This window comes from Cloeon dipterum, chromosome 4 (assembly GCF_949628265.1).
Source record: "Cloeon dipterum chromosome 4, ieCloDipt1.1, whole genome shotgun sequence".
Lineage (NCBI taxonomy): Eukaryota > Metazoa > Arthropoda > Insecta > Ephemeroptera > Baetidae > Cloeon > Cloeon dipterum.
In genome coordinates, this window is record NC_088789.1 from 25,272,514 (window position 1) to 25,297,208 (window position 24,695).

Genomic DNA, 24,695 nt, shown 5'->3' on the forward strand with positions numbered 1-24,695 from the left:
TACCGTGAAAATTTAAAAAATAAATTGCGTCTTAAATTCACGGCAACGAAAAAAATCATATTTCTGTCTACTAAAACAAACATTTCTCCCACCAATGCATAGATCTTGACGATAGGAATCGCTACAAAGCCTAATTAACATAATAAAACCGTGCAAATAATTAAAAAAATATTCAAAATCTAAATTTGAACTGTTTTCGGAGGAAATTTCCGATCTGGTTTTATTGCCTGCTCCGAGTGGGCGATTGGGGCGAAAGTATGATTCACCCGTGTCGAGAGTGAACGCGTATAAACACGATGGGAAACAGGAAAAAACAAGCCACTCGGCGCCGCTCCAGTCAATCGTCAAACATGGAGGACCCTTGCTCTCTCTCGAATGGATCCAGCATCCAGCGGCAGCCTCCAGCTGGCGACAATCAAAAAAGAGCAGCACGTGCAGGGGTGGGCGTTCCTTTCCCTTCCTTTCAGTCCGCTCTGCTCTGCTCTCCGAAACTCTGTTTTATTTTTTTTTTGTCTCGTCGTCGGCTGCTGCTGGAAAAAGGTCTTATGCAAATTCGCGTGCGCAATTGCAGCGCTCAGACTCGGCAAATAGCGCAAAATCCATTATTGAGCCCTTGAGAGAGCTTGCGAGAGAGCGGCAGATAATTAAAAGACGAGAGAGAAAGAGATAGAGAGTCGGCCAAGTGCTGTCATTTCTTTTTCCGCTGCTGCCACTACAGCCAGACATTGTTCCACGACACTCTCTGCCACTTCTTCCTCTAATTATATATCTGATGTCTCCAGCTGCGAACCGTCAAAATTTTGCTTTATAGCTACAGGTTCACAGCGGAAATTGCGGGGAAGGTTCATCTGATTATATAATTTGCTCTTCAGGAGACACGTAGAATTTATCAATAAATTGCCTGACAATGAGTGACAGTAGAATATTTTACTTTTTCTTCGTATATATTTTCCATATTTTTATTTTTTAGGCTTGTCTTTTTCTCTGTTAAATCTTTCTTAATGAATTCAGTTGATTTTTATCAATAAATATTTGAGGTTAAATCCTAATGGATAAAAAGATAATTTTATTGCATTTAATTGTGATTCAATAATCAGACCGGAAAAAATATCATTTTATTCTAGAAAAAATCTAGGGAGTCTTAGAATTTTGAAAAATATTAGAAAATGGGCCATTCTTACAAATTGTTTTATGTAAAGTTATAAACAGATATCGCTATTTGCAATTTCATGTCATTTCCACTCCGATTTTTCACATTTACTTTGGTTTTTCGTGCTGATAAATTCGTCTCTTTAAAAAAATCCATTTTTTTTAGGCAGTTCAATATTCTTTTTATTAAGGTAAATCAAGTTTCTGGACTTTGCATGGTTTTTTGACTCTTCAAAAGGCAAAAAACTATTTAAGCGCAGGAAAACCTTAATTTTAAGGGATTTAAATTTACCAGAGAGGAACTAATGACAGCTGGAGAGGAAAATCACAAGAGTTTAAAGCAATTATCGTAAATTTTTTAATCAAATTTTGGACAGGTAAAATATCGAATTAAGTCAAAACGTCTGAAAATGCAGACATCATGGGTTTGAAAATTGTCTGTTATTTTTAAATTGGATTTATAATAATTTTTCTGCAATGTAAAATGTTTTCCTGCGCTTTGAGAATTACTCATTTACATCATAAGAGCCTATAAAAACGTCTGAGAATTAAAAAAAATATATATTATAATTGCATTTAGCGCAGCCAACTCGGTGTTCAGCGAGCCGATTAAAAAAATTCCCTACACTTAATAAAAACAAACAGCCTGCTAAGCACCGGAGTCTACCCAAAAACTTTTATTACGAAGGAAAAAAAGAGTTGAAGCAAACGCACGAGGAAATAATGAAGTGCGTAACATTTTTTGCTCATTTTTTAAGAATGCGGTTGCCTACGTTGGATTAATTTAAGACCCAGCCTCGACTGTTTATTCGCGGCAAATAGCAACTCGACTCAGCGCCGGGCGCAAGGTTTTCACGAAAAAACAAGCCTGGCAGTGTGCGGTTTAGTGCATTAAAGAAACAAGAGCTTGTGGGGTTGTGTTGACTCAAAAAGGGGCCGCGATCGATACAACCACGACTCAAAATTTCATGTTGGCTGCAAAACCCACCGTTTTGCGAAAATAATAATACACAGTCAACAATTGTAAGCGTCTAATTGACTAAGCGTCTAATTCTCACCGCTCAATTTTTAACAAATAAATGTCTAGAGGCGAAAAATACTCTAACAAATATTATTTTTAATTTTAAAAAAATTAGAACTTCAAGAAATAGGTAAAAATTGTAAAAAAATGAGGGTTTCCTGTTGTCAGGGTTTCACTGTATTTTTTTTTAATGACAATTCAGTTTTTGGCAACCCTGCTAATTGATTCAGCTCAATCTAGAGTTTCATGCAGCTGGCTGAGTTGCAAACCGCAGGAATTCATCGGGCGGAGGCGATAGGAATGCGCCGCCGCCGCCGCCGCCGCCGCCAGCATCAGTTTTTTCTTTTTGTTTTTCTCGCGCGCGCGGAGGGGCTTTTATCAGTGCATTTATTCGCGCTGGTTGCATAACTAATGCTCTGCGCCTTTTGAAAAGCTTTCTCGCTTGGCAAAAGCCGAGTATGAAGCACAACGGACCGACGGACGAAAGACTCGACCCGCCAGCCACTCACAAAGAGAGACGGATTGCGCCGACACAAAACACGCTCTGCTTCTGCGCCTAATTTGTTTTGCAAATTCGCACACGACAAACGGAAAGGTCAAAAGCTACAAAGGTACATCGCAATCAGGGCTACAAAGTTCTCATGCTAAAATTAGTGTTGGAATATCATCTCGTGCTCGCTAATTTTTATTTGACTTGGTAATATGCTTTCTGGTTTATGAAATACATTGTTATTTATTCGTCGAAAATTAGCAGATTGACTATTACATGAAAATTTTACGGTTTTACAAGTCTGGTAGTTGATCTCTACGTCAACAATAATTTTTGAGTTAAAAATGGTAAAAATATAAGGATTTGAAATCGAAAAAGTTAAAACTTTTATAATTTTGAATATTTAATTAAATTATTTAAGCCAATTAACTGAATCCGTTTAATTAATACGAGGAAATTACAAAAAACAGGCTGCCAATACTAAAAACAGACTGTAAATATATTTGAATTATGCTGGGAGGAATAAGGAAGCTTATATTAATTTTTCTGCATCTTATAATAATTTAAAGATGAAATGTAAATAACTTTTAAATTGTAATTTTGCATTTTAGTCATGCAATGTGCAAAACAAAGTAAACTCACAAGGTTGATCGTATATAGAAATTGATTTGTTTTTGTCGCAGTATTTGCACAAACACAGTCCTCACTCGCGCAGAAGTGATAGATCAATTTTTTACAGCTGAAAAAATATGAAAACCCGTGACAAGCGTGTCGTAAACATGTGTCTGTCAGCAAAAATGGCTCCCTGCCATTTTTTAGTACATAGGGGTGCTAAAAAGCTTTGAAGGCCTCAATTTATTTAAATGGCTCGTCAGTTTGTAGAAGTGAAAATTGTTGTGAAGTCTGTGTTTGCTAATTTGTATGTCAGTCTGTAATTAAATAATTTTTAAACAGGCTGGAAAAAAATGGAGATTTCTAGTTTGTGCGCAAATATTTATTTTGGCTGAATCTCCATAATGTGGATGGTTTGATTTTAAATCTTGATTTCCCTCTCAATTAAAAATTCAGACCATTAAAATCTGCATTTTTTGACTTAGGAAGAATTAAAAAACTCGAAAACTGTAAGAATAATTAATGAATTTAGTAGAAATGCATGTTTGCTCAATTTTCGTTACAAAAAAAAATTATAAAATTGTCCCTTTCTGATTTTGAACCAAAAAGCCTTAATAATTAAGTCGACTTTTTGCCAATTCTCCAAAAATTCCCATCTCCAGAATTTAAAATCCTGGAGGGTTACTTTGCTCGTAATTAATTTCCAACCTGCTAGCTTCGAGCTTCCCAAGTGGATAGCAAATCGACGAGAGTTGAATTTCAGCCACGTCTGGTGCTCGAGAGGAGAGCTAGAGAGAGCGGCGCGTGATTAAACAAATCAAAGTTTAATGAAGGCGGCCGAGCTGGGCGAGAGAGGCGGCGTGTGGGCGCGAATCGAGAGAGAACGAGGGTGAAGATGGAACACAGTCGCCGCGGCCGCGGTGTTTTATTGATTGATGGAGCAGCAGGAAAGCAGCTCATTCTCATTCCGAGCAAAAGCGAGCCTCGAATCCTGTCCGGTCTGGCGGCGCTGTCTCAACAGCCAATTATGCCGCACTTGCATTGTGTGTCCGCTCCGACCGGCCGGCCGGCCATTAAAAGTGCTGCGAGAGCACTACTTGATTTGCTCTCGTGAAATAATTATTGCAGCCGCAAAAGAGCCAGACGGGTGGACGAGACAGACACACAGACGCGCGCGCGTGCGTGAGCGTGTGCCTTATTTATTGCCGGCGATCAGATCAGCGTCAGCGGGCGCTAGGGATTTCTCATTCCTCTCTCGCTCAATTTCTCTTCTTCTTCTTCTTTTGGGTAAACAAAAACAGGTGTCCGATTGTATCACGCGCTGAGAGTGGCTTTTTACTTTTTTATTGCATTCTTAAAGTGACAGGAGAAATATTGAGCACATCTAAAGAGCATTTTGGTACGGCAAAAAGGATTCTATTAAAGTCCAAAATGTAATGTATTGATTTATTTTTATTTTAGAAAAAAATTGGCTGCAAGGTTTGCATGTTATTCAAATGTGAGGACTCTTTACCTAATTGAAATTTTAATTTATTTCAAAACGAAGATATCACCAAATACGCCGTTGGAGACGAATCGAAATTTGCAAAAAAAAAATGATCAAGCAATGTAGAAAATTTTAAAATCCTTTTTCATTATTGCATATTGTTAACAAATTGCAATTTGATCAACTGCTTATCGTAGCCAACAATTGTTGCCAGCTTATAGGCATTTTTTCCATGTTATTATTTTTGCTTTTTTAGATATTCGTAATTTTTAAAAGATTTTATTTAAATTTTTATGACTGCACAGCAATATGCTAGCAAAATCAAAAGAAATCAACATTCGTTAGTGTCGAAGTTAAATGAGTATTAAGAAATTGCTACTTATTATTCAGCTCTTTAATAGTACTTCACAAAAGGAATTTTCTTTATCAAAAATTAAAAAAAAACCCAGCGTTGTTGGAAAATAAATGTGAGGCTTTTTAAAATTCAATACATATAAATGCAATTATTTTGGCTTCTAAATGAGAAAGTGAAACAAAACCCACGCCATTAAATCGAATCGGGTACAGCGCAGAGCCAACTTCGTAGGCCAAAGGTCACGCGCACATAAAAATGGTGTAAAATCAATTTTACTTTGTTAAGCAATTGTTTTCAGATTTTTCCATTAAATTAATTAAAAATATTTTTCTCCGAACTGAATTCAGAACTGATGCAGATCATCACTTTTGACGAGTAAAAGAAGGATGATGCAGGGGGTTTTAATGCACCCCTAAATTTTCCAGGGGTTGGTCTAATGAAAAATAGCCCAAAAATCAGCGTGTTGGTGTTGTAGCTTCTCCTTTTAAGAAAATAAATAAAAAATAATAAGTGATGACTTTTTGCTGCAGCAGCCCAGCAGCCATGTTCCAAAATTTCAAAAGTTTTGTTTCAATCCTTAACGGGGCACAATGACTATAGTTGGTTTTATTTAATTTTTAATTTTTTCTTATCAGTTATTTCTTAGAATTCATTTTCCTCAGGAAGTTCCTCTCATTTTAAAGTATTCCATGTTTTGATCAATATTTTATTTCTGTATAGCCTTTTTTGTTTTTTACTGATTAAATCTAGTCACATTTTGTGAATTTTCGCCAATTTATCGATTTTTGAACCACACCACGTTGATTTCCGGAAAATAAATTTATTCCACCAGGCAGTTAAGGATTCTTTGGTGTTACTTGGAACAAAAATCACACTATCACATCAATTTTATGGACTCCTCATAAATTATGAATGAATTTTTCTAGTTTCTCATACCCTAATAAGATCAACAAATTAAATGGAGAGTTAAAAATATTCATTTTTAATTTTTTTTAAGTGCAAATATTTACAGCTTGAGAAAATAGTTTACATTGTAGATTTTAGTCGTTTTTTTCTTCATCTGTATGACGCTATTTACCCGTAACGATGTGAGGAAAAATAATCCAATTAAATTAAACTCATTACTCTACTGTTAAATCAAACGTTTTTAGAATACAAATCTAAAATAAACGGATAAAATTTCGCCTTTCAAGCTTGCAGATTGATCCGGCTTTCAGAAAAACGCCGATGAAAATCAATATTCAAATTTTCAGCATTGTCTGCGCTGAACAGAGACGGCCGTCGGGCGTGAAAAAACAGGCGACGAGCCTCTTTTCACGCGCGGCCCGACTCTCGGCTCTCGGCTCTCTCGCACCCAGCCAACACACAACAACAGAGATTGAATTCCGTTTTGTATGTGTGAGTGTGTCGTTTATTGAAAAAGCACGGGTCTCGTTTGCATAATGGATATTCGTGGCGCGCGCGAGTGAGTGAGAGCAAGAGCATCTGCTAAATATGAACGGGCGGGCACACACAGCCCTTTCACCCCCATCCCCCTTCCCCCTCCGCCCCGTCGAGCGCAAGCCGAGAGTCGAGTGGCTGAAGAGCAGGTGGCACTGCCACCGCTGCCTTTGGAGTAACCGTGACGTCAGCCGAAAAACGTAAAAATACTCGTCATTCATGCACCTTACAATTGCAGGCGGTGTGCTGTGCGTGCGGAAGAGGGCGTTATTCTAATTGCACACCCCTCCGCTCCGGCCGTTCACGACCCCGCCGGCTTGCTCTTTAAAGTGGGTCTGCGCTGAAATATTTTTTTTCTCTAATTGGAAAATTCCCTAAGACTGCTGGGGAAAGGTTTACAATTTTCCGGGGTTAACCGCTGAAATTTCTGAGAATCCGCTGATCACTTTTTCCGTAGTAAAAATCAGGATTTATTTTCCCAGAAGGGAAATTTACGTCGAAATTCGCACAATGTTAGCCAGATTTTGATGAGAGGGATTTAAATCAAGCGAAAAACATCTTGATTTTATTTTAGCTCTTTCCAAATCATTGGAATAATTTGCGAATTCGAAACAATCAAATTTTTATTCATTGTTGACCTGTTAACATCCACTTTAAACGTACAAAATGTCCGCGGGCGAATGGGAGAAAGAAAATAATAAAAAAAACCGTCATTAATATTTTACCCTGGCGAAAATTGATGGCTTGGAGTCATTATAAAAAATGGGTCAGCGGTGCTGAAATCGCATCAGTCATTTGCATATTTATTTATTGCTTTGTCTGAGCGACCGGCGAAAGCATCGGATTGCGCCCGTGGCGAACCGGAATGACCCATTTTACTCGCGTAGTACACGTACGACGACGACGACGAGGAGTGTGCCCTTGCGCAGTGCTGCCCTCCGAAGGGGCTGTCGGCGGCGGGAACTAAGCCTTGCGGGTCGATGCCGCCGCCGAGCTGAATAGGGAATACAGGGGTTTCGCCGCGTGTCGCCATGGAGATGCGCCAGCCAGACTTGAAACTGCGCTCGCTCACTCGTTTTGCTACCTGGAAAATTCATTAACTTTATATCGCATTTCCTCAATCAGAAAACTTCTCGACGAGATTAAATAAACACAGGAGGCTGGCCGGAATTTCTCTTTAATCCCCTGTTATGTATTATACCCGTGCGTCGGATTCGAAATTAAAAAAGTTTGTTAAAAATAAAAACGAACGTTTCTTTTTCACGGAATTTACGAGCTGCCGGCGCGTGGCGCGGAATTTTACTACGGCGCCGCGACTGACACGAATTTCGGTTTCATCCCGAAATCGATTTTCTCTCTCCTCCCGCTATATTGATATGGATTTTCGAGTTTGCTCTGTGATGCTGCTGCATTCGCCACGGCTGCCAACTGTTGTGCACCCCCTTATCACTTCGGGACCCAATAAAATTCACGCCAAATCGATTCATCTCGAAAAATTGCCCCGTCCGCAACAGGCTGCTTCAATTTCAATCAAATTCAGAAAATGTTGGGGGGAGAGTGCTAGGAGTGCAGCGGAAATGTCGGCAAATGCGGTTGTGCCTGGCCGCGAAATGGTCCGTTGACCTAGTTTAGTGGGTGATTAAAAGGGGTTTTTGCGGAGGATGGGTTTAAATTAAATCTGAAGTAGGTTTCAGTTTTTAATGAACGTCAAGTTTTACTATTTTTAAATGTTTCAACTTTTTAACCCTTATTTAATAGATCCGCGTGATTTCATTGTTGTGCTTCAAGAAGAAAAATCAAGTTGTGGAATTTCCCGAGGCGCTTTTGAAAGTTGTTGGCTGGCGATTAATTATTCAGGGGGTAACGTGCGAATCCTCAAAGGTCGGTGGTGGGTCGGCTGGCTGTCTCACCTGTTTGCTGGGGGCGGCGTGCCGGAATTTAGCCGCCTCCCTTAAGGGTTGACAGTCCTGATTTTTGAGTCTGCGGGGGATGAAAGCGAGGGTTAATTCTTTGTAGGCGCGCGCGGGGGGCGAGTGGCAGGCAGAGTGGCGGCGGGCGAGGTGGCACGGAGTTGGCCGACACCATAGACTTGTTAGAATGATGCAGCAGCAGCAGCAGCAGCAACGGCGGAAGCGGCCCGTCCTCGTCGGTGCCTGATGGAATGTCGGCGTCGACGACGTCGTGCTGTTGGCCGGCCAAGAACGGGACGAGCGGCCGGCACAACAATGTCGTGTGCTACTGCGACGCGTGCCAGAGGCATTGTTGCTGCTGCTGGTGCCTGCCGCTGCTGCTTGACATAAAAGGCGGCCAGACCATGTGTGACCTCGGCACCGGGGCGGCCAACAACTCGCGGTGCGGCTGCTTCTTCTCCCGCTCCAGCACCGACGGCGACTACAGGCCCTCCGCGGGGGCCAACAGACCCCTGGTGAGTGCGGCGTCCCCGAGGAGCCCCTGCCGAAATCCGATTTAGGCTTTTTGCTCGGCGCTGCTGCCCAGCGGAATGCATACCTCGCTTTTTATATTCTTCTCCGACTTTTTTATTATTTTTCTGCTCGCGTTAATTAGCAGCAATCGATGCGTTGCTCCCGATTGAATCGCACTCGCACGCGTTTCCGAGCCGCCGAGTGGGCGTGGCGGCAAAGCGAGATTTTGATTCAGCAAAGAAGACGAGAAGACGAGAGAGAAAATGCAGCCTTCGCTGATCAATAACAGGGCTGTAGCATAGCCGCTCTCTCTCTCTCTCTCCCGCTCGCTCTTTCTGCGTCCCTTTCCGACCCCGACACCCCCTGTGGCGCGAGACTATCGAAAATTGATGCTCCACCAAACCGAATTCGGCAATTATTGCCAGTTGACGGCCGAAACTTTGAAACAAAACCGTCCGAGCAATGGCTGATTTCGTTAAATCGGGATGCTCTCAACGGGAAATGGACCAATAATGTCATTCAGGCGGAATCGGAAGGCGCGTGGATAGCTTTTGAAAGTGGCCTATATTCGGTGGTTGACACTGCAGTCTAAAACAACCTCATATTTTATTTAAAGACTTGAGAACCTCTCAAATTGATCAAGTATGAAAAAGATGTTAAAGAATGTTGGTTTAATTCCCAAGTTGTAATAGGAATTTTTTTATTTGCTTGTGTAGTCAGGATGTGGAATCTTTAATTCTGATATTTAGCAACCTTTCCACCTGATAAATTATAGAAATTGAAATTTAAACACCAAAAGATGATATTAACAGGAAATGATATAAAATCGTTAGCTATTATTAACTTGCAGGCAAAATTTATCAAGTACAACTCCTCGTCAAAAGGTTTACCCTACTGGGTAGATCTCGAATCGAAATATACCTAGAGAATACTATGAATTTCTACGATTTTCCGAACAAAATGGACAAAATCTGAATTTTTACTTTGGCTTGTTCCTCCTTTGATCATTGCACATTCCTTTGCGTCAATTTCTTTTGCTCAAGCCAACAATTAATACAAATAAAAATTATTTTTTCCCCCTGTTAATTCCGTTTTTTTTTACTTTTTGAACAATTATTATGTACTTGTTATTTCCTGATAGCTTCCTTATTTAACTTTAAAAAATTACGCTGTAAATTTAGTTTCAGTTAAATACGAATTTTTCGCATAGATCTGATAGTGTTATAGGCTCGTCACGAAGATTTAGGCCTGATTTTTAAATTTTCTGTAGACTCTCATCTGTAATGTAACAGTTTAAAAGCAAAAGAAAAAAAACAGGAGCACTCATAAGCAACGAGAGAACAAAATCCCTGTGAAACATTAAATAATGACGAGGTGACTCTATTAGTTAAATTTTTACTCGATCTCGAACTGTCCATTGATATCTGAGCTTCCCCCCCCCCCCTTTAAATTTGTCTCATCCATTCTCTGCAGAAAAAAGTAATTTGTCTATTTATGGGAATTTATTCAAAACTCTCCCTTCATTATGTTTCTGTTTTCAAATGGATATTATTTGATTCTATATTAAGAACGCAACAATGCACATCCAATATCATGTTTATTTATTTTCTTGCTTTGTACACTCTCCTAAGAAAAGCATTCAATAAAACCGTTATGGCTTAGTTGCAACACCTTGAATTCTAATCCAATTCAACGTATGCATAAACAAACTTATTGAAGTCTAAATTTTTCAAGATGTTTAAATATTAAAATTTACATTTTCTCCTTGAAAATAAATGTTTTTTATAATTTTTAAAATTATCCACGCAATTAATCATTTCATTTTTAAAAATTATTTAGAATCCGTACTTTGACCATTCAACATGATATTTGAAAATATAATTTTTTACATTTTGGGGAAACATTTTTAAATAGTAATTACCAGTTCTCTTTTTTTCGACATCAAATTTGAAAAATATTTTAAGCTCAATCTGTAGAAGCCCTACAAAAATCTGGCCTTGTGGCAAGATACTCAAACTCCGCAAAATTCCTGTTTTTGGTGCTCGACAGAATTCAAAATATTCAAATAGGCAGCCTCGTGGCCTTTAGAGGACAATTAAACTTGCCTCTCAATACAGAGGGAAAGCAGTGTGTCACGAAGTCTGCTAGCCAAATATTGGCCATTGGCTGCGTCGTAAAGGATCTATCTCAGGGGTGTTTTTATGGCGAAAGTTGTGTGAGTGGAGCGCAGTTGTTCGCATCCTTTTCCCCGGCGTTTTTGTGTATCGCAAAGAGGCTCCGGAGTAATGATGCAGGCAATAAATTTTTAAAAGCAGCGTCTGCTCTGCTCCTCGTTTGTGTGTGTGTGTCTATGTGTGTGCAGGCTACATCCGAGAAAGGCTGTTTAATTGAGCAGCCACCGAACAACGCCGCAATGTCGTTTTTGCCTCACGACCAAACACCTTCCGTGATTAAAGCCAAATTACCGCTCTTGTGGCGGAACGGGTCAAAATTGGCCATTCCACACGATGGACAAGTCGTTTTTGCTTTTGTTAGAATTGTTTGCTAGCGGCACACTATCTAAGAGGAATTATTTTACCATGTTTTTGTCCACTTTTTGTTTTTCATAGAAAACCAGCAGAAATAAATGACCATTTGTTTGCGTAATGGGATCGCAAAAAAGCTAATTTTCTGTCTAGGATATTTTGTTAAACAGTAAAAATCTGCTGATATATCAAAAATAAAATATTTGATAAGGACCAGGAATGGATTTTTTGTATTTTTCACGTTTTTTAATCAATAGGGTGGAAATATCATCATTTCGGGGTGGATATTGAATGGTTAGCATCCCTCTTAACTCGTCATCATAACGGTGTGCAATTTTTGCAATTCTGTTAGTTAGTACTCGAGATTTGGCAATGTCAATTTTTTAAAAATTGGTGCTTTTGAAGGTTTGGAAATACATTTTTCGAAAATGAAAGGGAAAACTACTCTGAAATTTTTCACAAGCCTTCACGTGTGCTTTTGGCACTACGTTCAAAGGATCAGATGTTAAATTATTGTTTTAAAGGCTATGAAAAACACCCAGAAATTTCAGAAAATGCGCTGTAACGAACTTTGAACTTAAATTTGATATTCATTCGATTGAGCCTAACGAGAGAAATCAAATACACACCTTAATTTTGATATTTTACCTCGAGGAGATGAGTTTTCTTAATATATTCCAAAAATTGAGCATAAATGGACATTATTTTCACAGATTCTAATTGTGAGCTGATTGCTGGTGTGGATATCTCATTGATTTCACTTTAAATTAGATCAAGTTTCCTAAGAAATCGTATTATTCTTTTTTTATTCTTTTTTATCGTTTATTTCTTTCCGTGAATAAAGTACTAGAAGAAAGATTTATACATTTTTAAATTTTCTTGTAATAAAAATCCTAGAAAAGCCCAATAGGGATGCCCCGAGGAAATATATGGGGATCTTCGAGCCAAATATTTAGATTTCATAGACACAGAGGAAAAATACAGTTAAGAAAAACAAATCCAACTCTCGCTCAAAATCTTGAAATCTTTTGTAAATTCACTGCAAATTTTTAATTTCACTTGGATTGTAAAAAGGTAGGCTCATTCTCTCATAAATAATCTTAGATTAAAAAATTGACAGTAAAATGTTTGGAAAAAAATTAGATTCGATCGCAATATCAAACTTTTGAGCAATTTAAAAAAAAAATGTAAAGAATATTCCTGCTTCAAAAATTGTTCTTATAAAGCGTTGATTTTTTTTGTCAAATTCATAGCCATCATTAAAAAATTCTGTTTGTGTTGACAGGGCCGAGATGCAAATCCAGACTTGGCCACGAGTCCTCGGCGGCAGACGCAACAGCAGATGCAGCAACAGCAGACCATGGGTGGCCTGCGGCCGAGAGAGCCGCCGCCCATGGTCATACAAGGAGATTTCAGAAAGGTATTCATTGAATAATTCATGCGCAATCCCATCAAAAACTACTCGGTGTAATATCAAATGGCTATTTCCGTTTGATGGCCCACCGCACGTGTTTGTGTGTGTTTCTCAGGCCTTTTATTCGTCGACCCGACCCGCTTGATTTTTCAAATTTGTCGATTTTTTATTTTAACAATCATCCTCAATTTTGTTCTGCCCTAATGCTATGGATATAATAAATTTATTTACAACAAATCAATTTATAAACATGCTAATTTTTTGTCATTTCATATTAAATAATATTTTTCAATAACCCCAATAATTTATTTATATAAAAATAATGAAGCAAATAGTGCAAAATTATGTCATGTGAAATTCAAATACCATAATTATTTAAAAAATCAGTTCTGCTAAATTTTACAGTACATTATTGGATGAAAATATATACAGAACGTGTTTATTCTCGAATGTCAGTACATAAAACGAAATAGTTACAAGAAAATATTGCAAAAACGATTAATTGCACAGATAATCTCTCATCTCTCTGTAAAATTCTTAAAATATTATAATTAAACCTTTTAAAATTCAATGTTCTACTCGAATAATGAATAAAATAAATAAAAGCTAAAGCAGAGATTATGATTTCCTTTTTAGATTTTAAAATTAATTTTGTATATTAATTTTAGATGATGTCCGCAAAATGTAACCAAGTGTATTAGAAATGACGTTGTGTGGTGATTTTCGAGCAGGTGAGTGGGATATCGACGGAGATATTCCGGCAAATCGAGACAGTCGAGAACGACCACGATGCGACGACGGCAGCTGCTCTGGAGGCTGTGGAGCGGCGCGGCGAGATGGTGGTGCGGATGCTCGATCCCAGACACATGGGGCGCGCCGCGCAGGACGCCGTCAAGCGATTTCTCATGCTGCAAGTACGACGCAATTTCTTTTTCTTTCTCTCACGCACGCCCCGACATAATTCAGATTTTTATCTGCTCCGGTTTAGCTTGACTTATTTCTATGAATTTTTTATCGGATGTTGTTTCGATTCTAAATTTCAAGATGGCAACATCAATTCGTTCAAAGTTTTTCTTACTGAATAGGAATTTTCACGTTTGTGTTCAAATTTGACGTTTTTACCCATGAGCAAAATTTTTTCGATTAAAATCAAATTGAAATTTTGCTTCATTTAAATAAGGTTTTAAACTTTAAACTAAAATATTTGCTATTAAAGCGGAATATCATTTTTTATTTTGGAAATATTTCACGCTTGAATTACAATCAAAATTATTTAATTTTGCTTCACCTAAAATATTTTAAAATAAACATGACAATAAGATCTTCGCTTAGCAAATAATTTCAGTTTACTTGAAAGATATTTCTAACTCTGATCAGTTTAATCTTTATTTCTGACTCAGAAAAAATAAATAACATTGAACGGCCAAATTGACATACAAAAATTATTTATTGCTTTTTAAATAACAAAAAAATATTAAATTCAAAACTTTGCAATTTAAAAATTTAACGTCATGCAGCAGCCAAAGACGACCCAAGTCACAATCATATTTACAAATTAGCATTTTAAGCCTTGGCGATCATTAGTTTGTGCAAAATTAATTTATTTACAAAACACATTTACTAATTTGGATTTGCGACACATTTGAGACAATTTTTGGCAGTCTATGCTGATGCAAATTAGTTAGAAATTGCAAGAAAAGTGCTCATTGGATGTTCCCATCACGTTTTTAATTATGAGGTTTTCGAGAAACTCCACTTTGAAATTTATAAAACAGGAATTTTTCGATTTTTGTGAAAATTCCGGGTAAAAATTGCAATAAACACACCAAATATGACTCACCTTAATCACCCCTAATGGACTGATGAATTTTAAGGGTGCTAACCGTCCACCCTCACCCCCAAAATACCATATTTAACCCCTTAATAAAAACTCTCCTACAACCCATGCCTAATTTAAATTAAAACATCCCCGATTTTGTCTAAAAAAAAATAAGTTGGACTGTATAGGCATGTGTTATTTTTTTGCGTAACTCAGGACTCGAAGCACGCGGTGCACTTTGTGGAGATCGTAAAGCGGCCAGGGCAGACGCTGGGACTGTACATCCGCGAGGGCAACGGCAACGACCGCAACGAGGGCGTCTTCATCTCGCGGATCGCGCTCGAGTCGCCCGTCTACCACAGCGGCTGCCTGCACGTCAGCGACGAGATCCTGGCCGTCAACCTGGTCGACGTCACCAGGATCAGCCTGGACGACGTCGTCATCATCATGTCCATCCCGCGACGCCTGGTGCTCACCACCAGACGCAGGCGCGGCATGGCCACCGGACCCGGCGGACCGGGCACCTCAGCGGGACCAGCAGTAATTATCACATTTTATTTTTTTTATCTAGTTTTAATCATTTTTTTTTAAATAAAATTGAAAGAGATGATTTAAAATATTTGCTTCTTTGAAGATGCAAATTTTGTTTCGACTCTCAAAAGGAGAGTTCACTTTCATGCTTTTTTTAAATGTCGTGATTTAAATTTCGTGCGAAATATTTCGGTTTGAATAGAGATTTAAAGTGGGAGTTTTTGAGATATTAAAAAATTGAGCCACGCATGGAATTTTGGAGCGTTTCTTTCCTGAAATTTGCTATGTACGACTTTAAATAATTCGTTTTTAGATTTTCTCGAACACTCCAATGACAAAAAAATTAAATAGAGGTGCAGAAACCCTTTGATTTTATAAAGGATCTACATTTTTTGAGTTAGAAAAAATACTGGCAGTTTTTTTAAGAAGAAAATCAAGATTTTTAAGCAAATATTGAATTTTGTCAGCATTTTAGCAATTTAATGGTAAATTACGCTTCGATTTAATACGCTTTTGGCCGTAAAATCAATTATAAAAAAAATTTGAAAAGTGGCAAGAGTTGGTTATCTAATGGGACAGTTTCAGGCGCGGTCGCTGGACATGAAGCCAGCGCCACCTGTGGTTGTGATGAAGAAGGATCTGGATTTGGGCGACGACGGCCCGGACGCCGAGAGCACGAGCAACGGCGAGAACGGACTCAGCATGTCGATGCTGAGGGACCCGTACGGCCTGCACCAGCGGCCCGGCGCGTCCGCCACCCTGCAGAGGATTCCTGGACACCACTCGTCCGCCTACTCGGCCGGCATCGCGCGCGCACACTCGCAGCAGCAGCTCGGACTCAACAACATGGGACAGGCGAGTGTTTCTATTTATAAAACGATACACTGATGGTTACCAGAAAAGCGATTTCATAAAATTTGGCGTTATATTTATTTTTTTAAGGAAATGCTATGTTTTTAAAATTTAAAACCTAAAAGAAGTAGTGTCGATACATATTTCTTACGATTTTTGAAGTGCCATTTTCAAAAAGGCTTAGAATTAAAATGATTTTTTCAACTTAGTTTTTGGAAAATAACCAGCAATTTTAATATATTTAAATAAAAGTATGACATTTTATTCGCTAAATTGTAAAACTAAAATAAAAAATAAATATTAATTGAATGGAGTTTAAAATTACTATTATCTTAGAATATATAATTATTCAAGATATTCTGATAATAACAAAAAGCAAAAAAAAAACACCGGTTTGAAAGTAACAAAAACAAGGAAGGCAGCTAGGTCACTAATAAATATTATAAAAAAACATTTTATCGAATGGCTCAACTCTCTGCACGAATCAAATTTCAAATTAGGATGGAAAGCTCTTACTGAAGCTAAAGCTTAAAGATTAGTCCCCAATTAAAAATAAATAATGACCAAAGTAAAGGTATTGAATGCAAGGAAACCAATTTTTCATTTTATTTTTGCAGAAAAGCGGTTAAACAATATTTTTGAGCTGGAATACTGCACCAGATTTTTTTTAAATTGGCAAAAATGTACTCAAAAGCAAAATATTAGCGCTTCTTCAAACAAATTAGACCGTTAAAGACTGTCTTAAGCAGAATATTTTAAGCTTGGTCTAAAAGTACGCTTCTGGTTGTAATACAGAAGGCGGTCGGCGCTCAGTTATCATATTAATTGCATTTTCATTATCAGAAAAATTTGAAATTTTCGCACATGGTAAACTATGAATCTGTCCTTTAAAATCAATAAAAAAATTCTTTGAATCATACGCAGTCTCTGAAAATCATAGAAATTGTTAAAATTAAAAAGAAATTATTCTGAGATGATCCTTGAAAAAATTAGCTTAATTTTGGGTATTTCGATTTTTCCCAAAAAATTTCAAGTTTCTTTAACGGCCAGCTGAAATTTTTAGACGAATTTTTTTCGAAAATATTAAATTTGAGCAAAATTTGCTGAGTGGGGGAAAAACTGGAAATTTAATCAGCTTTCTGAATTTAGGCAGTATTTAACGGTACTATGAACTGGTGAATTTTAATAAAGCCAAACACAGACCCCTTTCGAAAATCTGCATTTTTTGCAAAAAAAAAAAAAAAAATTTCTTTCAAGACTCAAACGTACTATTTTTTATCTTCTCACAGTTAAATTTTCAAAATTTTTCTCATCCTGGAAGCAATTGCTCAAAAAAAAGGGCGTAACCAGTCCAATTCGAAAAATTGGATTTTGAGGCACTTTTGGCCTGCAGGACATGGAAAAAATAGGTTGGTTAGGGTTAACTTACCATGAAATTTTATTTTTTAAACAAAAAAATCACTAACATTTCACTCTAAATATATCGGAAGCCCAGAAAAAATAAATTCCCAGCCCCATGAACAATCATTTAATTTTTTTCTGACACGATTTGCATAAAATTCATTATTTTTTTTTGTCTCAAACTAAGTTGCGAGAGATGTTTGATTTGTAATTCGCAGGAGTCGGACCCGTACTTGTACTACAACTCGCGGCCAGAGTACGCGCGGCATCTGCACGAGCAGCAGCAACAGCAGGCGGCGCAGCAGCAGCAGCAGCAACACCAGTCGTGGGCGCCGTACCAGCCGCCGCCGCCGCCCATCACGACGCAGCCCAAGCCGTCGATGGGCCAGCAACACTTCCAACCCTTTGACAGGAATTATCCCAAAACCCTAGAGTCTCTGGCCGAAAAGGTGAGCCGCAGTGTAGTGCGAGCTAGATGTCAAATCATGTTGATGGAAATAATGCATCAGTGAAAGATGGAATTAGTCACTTAGCTCGATCGTCTCATTCTCATTAGCCACTTGTACAAAATTTGAGATACTATAACACTCATATCGCGCGTAGAGATAGTCCTTGTCTAGCTCACGAGCACACGCAGAACCAACACGTTGTTGCAGTTTAAATGTTTGCCAACAACTATTAACCAGCGAGATTCTGAAAGATTCATTTTTTAAGTTTTTTAAAATTTTAAATATTTCATTTCAAATTTTAAAGACTGAAAACCTTTGCTGTCGTTTCTACCGCGATTGACTGAACCGAATTCGATTTACAGTTTAGGAAATGAACATTTTTAAGCCAAGAATGCACAGATAATTGGATTTGAAAATTCTGAAATCTGGGCTGAAGTGTCTTATAACGAAATGGATGGTGATCCAAATCTACGCAAACGACAAATTTTACAGTTACCGAAAATTTGGGCTTGAGAGAAAATCTGTAAATAATCTGGGAGCTGGCAAAGTTTAAAATAAAGTAAAGGTAGAAATTTACCAAATGCATTTTTGGAAAATTGCTATAAATACAATTTATTTATCTTCATTTTTTTCCTTTTTTCCATAATATATAATCCAAAAAGTAATTTAAAAGTTCCCTTCCTTCAGATTCAAGGATTTTAGCTAATCATTCATGGAAAATCTTAATTTTAACCATTTTGTAAAATTTAAGTTTACTAACCATTTTTTCTAATTTCATAAAATTCTAAAATTATGGTAAAAGAATTAATATTAATTTATCCTCAAGCATTAAATATTTTTGGGTCTAGAGTAAATTTAAAAGTTGTAAAATCCGGAAATTTATGACCCTCAATTTAATATTTAGCCCACAAAAGGGTACTAGACAAGACACTTAAAAAACTAATAGTTTTAGTAAAATTTCAGGCAATAAATAATGCTGAATAATGCTGTTAATTCTATCTTAATTTTAAAAATTAATATTTAAATGAGCAAAAATAATTTTATCTGGAAATTACGAAAATTTCGTTGAAACCAATAATCGAGCATCTGGATTCTGGATTTTGGCAAACGTTTAATCTTGCAATTTGTGTTACACTGCACACCTTCGTGACGGGAGTGCTCCATAGACACATTGTTGAGAATGCAAAGTTTTAGTAAAGAATCAATTTCCCACAAAACGGAAGCGATCACACCTTACCGAAAGGTTCAGGGTGATGACAAATCCGATTTTCGGGAAAGGAACCACGCAATTCCCCTTTCACTGAGACGTAAATTCTGTCAGAGTGGCGAGTCGGGCGGCCAAACGTCGCCCGACTCGCTGCTTAAAGGGCATTTGTGCGTCAAAAATATTTAACATGTTTTTCATGTGCAGCTGGAAATTTTAGTTAATTGAAGTGCCATTGGAATTTTTTTAATTAATTAGATTTCAGAAAAAATTTAAAAATTTTCTAGAGATTTCGAAGATTTTTTATTTTTAAATCGACCTTGAAATTTTCTTCAAAGCCAAAAATAGCGACGGCACTCTTTGACTATCAGATTTTCGGCTCCAAATGAAAAATTGAACCAATTTTGACGTCCAATTGTCGTTTAACTAACTGTCTTGGCGCACATACTCTGCACTGGGCAAATGCTGACCTGTCTGTCTCTCTTTTCCTCACGCAGCACTGTTTGCACTCTGGTTGTGACACGTTTTTTTCTCTCTCTTTCTGTTTTTGGTATCCTCCCCCGTGCACCAAACCGCCACTTGTGATACAAAAACCAATAAAAGAGCACCGCCTCGTATTACCCCTATCAGGTGCACACCTTCTACGGTGGGCCGGGCTCGTCCAGCACGACGGGCCGCCGCCCGCACCAGCCGGTGTCGCGGCTGCTGTCCTCGGGCACGCTGGGCATGCGCCGCGGCGTGCCCCGCTCCGGCAGCGACCAGCATTTGCCGCGCGTCGACACCTCCGACGTCTACGACTACGTCCGCCAGCGCTCCTCGCACCAAAAGTCCCTCTCCGGCGCCTCCGCCGCCTCCTACCGAGGCTACGGAGGCGCCTCCGCCGCCGCAGTCGCCGGCGTCCCGCGCAGGCGCACCCCCAGCCTCGACTACGCGTCCGACACAGAGGCCACCACCGTCCCCAGGAGGAGCTACCTGCAGCTCACCAGCAGCCTCGCCGCGGCTGAGCAGCGACGCGGACAGTACACAGCCGCACTTCAGGTACGACTAGAGAAATTATTTCAAATTTGAACTTTTAAGGGTTGAAAAAATTTGAAACGACTACAAACCCGATGATTTAGGACAGATTTTTAGGTTTGGACCCTCTAATTCTCGTCAGGGTCGACCCTGAGGGTTCGAATTGACCAAAATTGATCGAATTCAGTTACCCTTGGAGTGCCTTAGTAAATTATTGGATTTGATTTTATCAACTTTAGGCCCATTTTCAATTTAAAGGTGGCTTTGAGCCGCGTTTCAAGTTTCAAATTCAAATTTCAGCAAAAGTATCGCGATTGCAGCAATGAAACTTGACGTACCTGTGCAGAATTTCAATAATATCAAATCATCCTGAAAAATCGAAATTTTGAAAAAAGTGCCGCTAAAGGCGACCTTGACCTTTCATTTGCAACTTTTTAATAAATTAGTGTTTTTTCCTGAATCAAAATTTAGGTTGGTTAACATAATATTTCAATTCAATTCAGCCCCTTTTCCAGGCTTCAAGCTCGGAATTTCCCTGGAACTGCTCAAATATTAAATCAGCAAACAAAACTCGAAGGGCAATCGTGGCTCATTTCAAACAAAATCTACCCCGAAAAGGACAAATTTTCCCCACCTTGATTGAAAGGAACAATATTTTGTCCGAATGGATTTGAGGCTAAAAAATAAAATTGCTAGTTTTAACAATTTGTTCTAAAATTTGCAATAGTTGCTATAGTTTAAATTCAAAATTTGGAAATTTCAAGCGCTTTTGACAGCGAGATCTGTCCAAAAGCGTATCACAATTTTTGGGGAATATTTTATGTATTGACAACAAGGATGTTCTCGGGTTTTTTAGTAGCAATTATCCACTTTAAATCTCGAGATTTTGCAAAAGTCGATGATTTTTTAACCAACTGAAATCTGTAAATTTTAATTCTATAAAATTCATTTGATCCGCAAATTAAGTAAAAGAATTAACGGTTTGGTAAAACATTATTTATCTCAAAATATGAATTACTTTTTTAAATCCGTCGCAGGGATATTGAATTCGACATCGACGGTGATTGTGAAAATTCCTCGGTTAAATCAGCCCTCGCACTCATCAGGGTATAGAATCTCATCTTTAAAGCCAAACAAATTATTTGGCGAAAAGCAATTTCAAGATACCTTTAAGTTTAACATAAAATAAAAGTTAGAATTTAACAAACGAGATAAAGAAACAATTATTTTAATTAATTTTACTAAAATAACACGTTTAACAAATTATGTTTTAACGACATTTTTTATTAGACAACATAAACTTAAATTTTGAGCAGTATTAAAAGCTCATTTAAGTAGTTTGAAATGTATAAATCTTTCGCAACCCAGTACATTTCAAAATTCATATAAGACTATTTTTTTTGAGGCATTAGTTGCTTAATTATAAATGCTTACTATATTACATGAAATTTCACAGAAAATTTTCTTGTTTCTCATCCTGTCCTCATTTGCTGAGAAATTTTACTGTTGCTAAACTCATCACAAAATTGACGCCTGCAGGATCTTTCTTTTTAAATCTTCGAATGAAAAAAAAAGTTCCCATTTACTTATTAATTCAGTCGTTCACTCAATAAAATACATTTCAACAATTATTTTACCTAAGTAGAATTTTGATTTAAATTTAAAATAATACAGAATTGTTTAGATAAATAAAACTGAATCAAATGGAAATCTAGACTTAAAATGAAAATTTTCAATTTCCTGTCGGACTTTTAGGAACATAACACAAGGAATTCCCTTCGTGACAAACTTTTGTAATTTCGGCAATTTTTAACACATTTTTGGCAGTAGATTTTATAAGGAAAACTTAAACGGTTTTTCGAGTTTTTGTCGCGATCCATCCACCAGTAAATTTCTTTCCCGGTGAACTAAATCGTGATTTTCAGTCAACCGGAATTTCAATCTTGAAAATTAAACGGCACTCTGGGAAAACTTAAGCTCTTTCCAAATTTTTAGATAAAATGTTAGGCAGAGATAGGAATGATTTTCCAATTTAATAAAACCGTATACTGATTTTTGTGTGTTCAATTTTTGTTCAGAGTTTACAAGCACAACACGGACTGCGGAGCAACTCGCTGCCGCGCGACTACAACCGCGGTCGGTCGCGGGGCCTGGTGCGCTTCGACCGGACGATGGGCCCGACGGCGCACGACTACGACAGCGACGGCGCCCTGTCGGCGCCCGAGATGCCGCTGATCAAGCGGGGCCGGGTGCCGTCGTCGCCGAGCATCTTCACGTCCGAGGAGTACCGCACGTGGATGCAGCGCACGCCGTCCACCAGCGCCATCTACGACCGCCTCCGCGCCTCCGGCAGGAGCAACAGCCTCGCCAGCGACATCCTCAGCACGCACCGACCAAGATTCACCTTCAGCGCAGAAAACCTCACCCTCATCGACAGGGTAAGCATAACAGACTTGACTAATTCAGCCACCAGCAGATGGCGCCACTGTATGCTTTCGTAATAAATTTGATTTTAAGGCACTTCCGCTGCGTATTCAGACTCAATCCTTCCAATTTGGGTTCTTTACTTAATGTGCTTTCTTTTGACGTGCTGAAAACCAAAATCGGTTCAGCCATTTGCCGTAAAATCGTCGGATAATATTTTTTATATCAAGAAATAGTATTTCACGATTCTACGGCGATTGGCTTGACCGATTTTGGTTTTCAGAACGTCAAAAGAAAGAAAATTAAGTGAAGAATGCACAGTGGCAATATTGAGTCGGAAATCGCAGCGGAAGTAGCTTAAAATTAAATTTATTACGAAAGTATACGGTGGTGCCATCTGTTGGCGGCTTCGAACACTAAGGGTTTATAACAACAACTGGTCAATTTGTCAGGAATATTATTCCGGAATAATTTAATTGCTCTTTCTACCATCTGACAGAGTTTAAAGTTTGAAATCAGATGAAAATTTGCAAAAGAAAAACTTCCCTCATTCACGGTTTTCATGTTTTAAACGTTAAAATTTCGGAGACTTTCTATAGCTGTAAGAGCTACTAATGAACTGCTACACTTTGTCGAATCTCTTAATTTGCTTGCTTATCGCTCTAGTTCTAGAATTAAATCAGCTCAAACAGACATTTATCACGCAAGATTGCGGTTGTAGGCAGGGATTATGCAAATTTGATAATTGGAAATTGTTCTTGTTGGCTTGACTAACTGCTGCAGTTTGTCTACTTCACGTCTAATTAAAGAGTATAATGGTTAAAACTCACACCAGCTTGCGTGATTTGGTATTTAAAACGGAAAATAAGACACAATATAAACTAAAAAATTATTTTGAATGATTTTATGGTTTTAAATTAATTATTTATAATTATTACTCAGGTATTTGATTAGATGATTAAAATGTTTAAAATGTTAACAGAAGTTTTATTCTAATAGTTTGTGTTCATCTAACTTTGAAGCTTAAAACCAATATTAAATTTACTAAGTTGAAAATCAATTGTTGCTCCCCCAAACAATAGCAAATAGTTTCTCGACCTTGGTTTTTTTAAGGGCTTCATCGATTTTAATTTTTTTGCAGAGCAGAGAATTAAAAATTGTTACGACGAGAATGCTCAATAACTCAATTGTATGTGAACTCGTACTGAAAAGACCCAAATTTTTATTCAAAAGTTTAAATTCTCTTTTAAGAGTAGGATTTTTGCCATTTTTATGAAAAAATTATTTTAGTATCTCAATAAAAAATAGTTAAAATATAGACATTCATGCATTTATATACATATTTTTGCAATTTGGGAAAACAATTATTTTAGCTGTGTAATAGTTCTGCCAGAATTTCCAGAGTGATTCAAAAAAATTGGCTGCTGTGAATTTCAGACAGGTTATTCAATCGTTTAAAGTTCACGCTCCTTAAAAAAATAAACATTTATAAAATTATGCAATGTGTTGGACACGACTGTCACGCGGGTTGCATTCATTCGAAACTGATTTTCCTCTTTCGAAATGTAATGTGTGTTTCACAGGACCCGTCGCTGTTCTCGACACTGCGGTCGTCGCCGCTGACGTCGACGCTGGACCGGAACTCGCTGGCGCGCGCCTCCTTCCGCGGGGAAAGCTCGGCGTCGCGGAGCGGCGCCGGGGGCGGTGGTCTGACGTCGTCGGCTTCCTCGACGTCGCTGCGGCGGATGCGGCACCTGCTGGACGAGCGCAACTCGGCGCTGGCCGGCTCGTCGACGGCGCTGGCGTCGGCGAGCGCCGCGCTGCGCGGCGCCACCACGCCCACCGACCCGCGTTCGCGCATCCTCGACATCAACCCGGCCGAGTTCCTCAAGTACAAGATGGAGAAGTCGTCGTTGGCGCCGTCGCCGGCCCTCGGCGGCTCCGGCTCCGCCGCCGGCGTCAGCGGCCTCCTCTGGGTGCACCTGCTCGCCGGTCGCGGACTGAAGGCCACGCCCACACCAGGCGCAAGGTGCGTTTAAAACACTTTTAATATTGTATTTATTTACGCTGGAGCTTTTCTGAAACT

The 24,695-nt window shown here is 38.5% G+C and overlaps 1 protein-coding gene across 8 annotated transcripts in view; it reads left to right on the forward strand.

Moving 5' to 3' along the window:
- The window catches only part of RhoGAP100F (Rho GTPase activating protein at 100F), a 66,669-nt gene that overhangs the window by 31,334 nt on the left and 10,640 nt on the right, over window positions 1-24,695 (forward strand). For 3 of the 8 annotated variants that reach the window (XM_065490887.1, XM_065490892.1, XM_065490894.1), the window contains exons 1-9: window positions 8,715-8,978; window positions 12,787-12,921; window positions 13,644-13,829; window positions 14,951-15,274; window positions 15,845-16,120; window positions 17,737-17,967; window positions 19,775-20,209; window positions 22,264-22,623; window positions 24,193-24,638. In XM_065490887.1, the coding sequence (XP_065346959.1) occupies window positions 8,715-8,978; window positions 12,787-12,921; window positions 13,644-13,829; window positions 14,951-15,274; window positions 15,845-16,120; window positions 17,737-17,967; window positions 19,775-20,209; window positions 22,264-22,623; window positions 24,193-24,638 (2,657 nt within the window). Of the gene's footprint in view, window positions 1-8,714; window positions 8,979-12,786; window positions 12,922-13,643; window positions 13,830-14,950; window positions 15,275-15,844; window positions 16,121-17,736; window positions 17,968-19,774; window positions 20,210-22,263; window positions 22,624-24,192; window positions 24,639-24,695 lie in introns of those variants that run through there. The other 5 variants (XM_065490893.1, XM_065490891.1, XM_065490890.1 and 2 more) reach the window with 4 other exon arrangements.